The 2294-nt window shown below is 40.8% G+C and overlaps 1 protein-coding gene across 1 annotated transcript; it reads left to right on the top strand.

The window, feature by feature from the left end:
- Nucleotides 1-227: 227 nt before the first annotated feature.
- Nucleotides 228-1766, top strand: LOC125777477 (uncharacterized). The gene has a single exon (XM_049452546.1). It carries the CDS (start codon nt 228-230, stop codon nt 1764-1766), a length of 1539 nt encoding a protein of 512 aa, XP_049308503.1.
- Nucleotides 1767-2294: the final 528 nt, after the last annotated feature.

Raw genomic sequence — 2294 nt, 5'->3', positions numbered from 1 at the left:
TCGGGTGCCGCTAATTTCTTCAACGGTTCAGTACGGTTATCCGCTATACGTTACCGCGCTGATCACCTAACCTCGTTAAACTTTTAATTGGTTAAGTTTTTTGGATATGTCGTTAAACCAATCAATCGGTGGTACTCCAGCTGTAAAACATTCCTGCAAATGAGAGTCCCATAAGTCAGCATTCACCAATGGGCAGGGTGACATTTTTGAAGTTGAAGACACAGGCCATGTATAAGCGCCTTGAATGCATAAGTGCTGATATGGACTCGGAGCGGTTGCAAAGCATGGACGAGTATGCTTTAGCGGCAATAATTGACTCAGTTAACGAACTGAAATCGAATTTCTTGGCTGCACACACAAGCTTGGAGGAGCATGACTTTGAATCTATAGGAAGTGATTTACTTACACAATTTGATACGAATTTGGTTCAGTTGAAAGCTACCCTACAACGTGAAATTGGAAAGCGTAGCGCTTCTCAACATTGTTCCACATTCAAGATGAACAGCAATGAATTCCAGCCTATTATAGTGAATACTAATCGTTCTCGTTTGCCTCAATTAACGTTGCCGAAATTCAGTGGATGTTATATAGAGTGGACAAATTTCTATTCGATGTTCACATCAGTCATCGATAAGGACAGCGACCTAAGCGATGTGGACAAATTGCAACATTTGCGTTCCTGCTTGAGTGGTGCTGCTCTTGACACCATACGATCGTTGGAAATAAATGAGGCTATTTATAAAATCGCATTAGATCTTCTCATTAAACGATTTGATAATAAACGTCTTATTTTTCAGGCACATATCAGGGAGATTTTCGGGATGGACAAAGCAGATGGTACTGTCAGCAAGCTGCGAGCGTTGTTGGACAAGGTCAACTCGCATATATGTGCGTTGCAGTCACTTGGCTCCAAAGAGCAAATAGCGGACTGCATAGTGGTACAGTTTTTAACTCAAAAGTTGGACAAAGTAACTCAAGCAAAATGGGAAGAAAGTTGGTCAATAAACGAGTTACCATCGTGGGAATCATTAGCTGCATTTTTAGAACATCGATGTCGTACCCTCGAAAACGTGGAGCATGCATTACAAACCCAAGCTGAAACATTTGGTAAATCCGGAAAAACTGTGAGTACACATCAAAGAAAATCCTTTGTTGCTTCAAATAGCTTACTGGGTGTTTGCGCATTTTGTGGAAATACTGAACATTTGATTTATAATTGCCAAAAGTTTTTAAATCTTTCGCCTAATATTCGTCAGAAAGAAGTTAAGAAACTTTTACTATGTCTAAACTGTTTAAAGAAAGGCCATCAGATGCGAGACTGCAAATCTAGTAATTGTCGAAAATGTCATTCAAAGCATCACACGCTTTTACATTTTAATCGTTTACCATCAGCTAATAGTAACGATGTACCATTAATATCGAACTCTGTCCAAGCTAATGCCATGACTGCAACGCTGCCAACGCAGCCTGACATCTCTGCTTCCCGATCTCCATCTGATGTTGTGCTTTTAGCTACAGCAATCGTTTTAGTAAAGAATCGTGCCGGAACTTTCGTACCTTGTCGCTCACTTTTGGACTCTGGCTCACAGATTCATTTCGTCACAAGTCGCTTCGCAAACCAACTTCAACTGCCTAAATCTAAATCCTTCGCTTCGGTTTCTGGAATTGGAGATGCCAATTTTCCAACAGACGGATGCTCAGTTAATCTCGTACTAAAGTCGCGGACTTCAGATTACTCAACAAACATTACTGCTCTTGTCGCTTAAACTATTACTGATAATCAACCGGGAACTTCAGTCATGACCGATGATTGGAATGTTCCTTCGAATATCCAACTAGCCGATCCTGCCTTCAACATACCACAACGCATCGATATGCTCATTGGAGCAGGACTCTTCTTCGAACTCATTTGTGTGGGGCAGATAAAGTTGGCACCTGGGTTACCTATTCTTCAAAAAACTCGACTGGGATGGGTTTTGTCTGGTGGTCGGCAGCAAACTCCTAAACTATCTACATTTATTGTAAGCCAAAGATCATCTAGTGGAATTGATAACGATATCCAGTTAGACAAATTAGTTCGCCGCTTTTGGGAAATTGAACATGTTCATGAACCAATTATCAAAGCTTGTAAAGAAGACCTCGAGTGTGAGGAACATTTCAAAAATAATTATTCACGCTTACCTTCGGGCGAGTATTCGGTTCGCTTACCCATTAAGTGCAGCTTAGATTCACTTGGAGATTCATATTTAGCTGCTAGACGCAGATTCGAGAATATTGAACGCAAATTTAGTAGA

Source organism: Bactrocera dorsalis, chromosome 1 (genome assembly GCF_023373825.1).
Source record: "Bactrocera dorsalis isolate Fly_Bdor chromosome 1, ASM2337382v1, whole genome shotgun sequence".
NCBI classification, from domain to species: domain Eukaryota; kingdom Metazoa; phylum Arthropoda; class Insecta; order Diptera; family Tephritidae; genus Bactrocera; species Bactrocera dorsalis.
The sequence above is the reverse complement of the archived record's forward strand: the minus strand, read 5'-3'. Positions and strand labels throughout refer to the sequence as shown.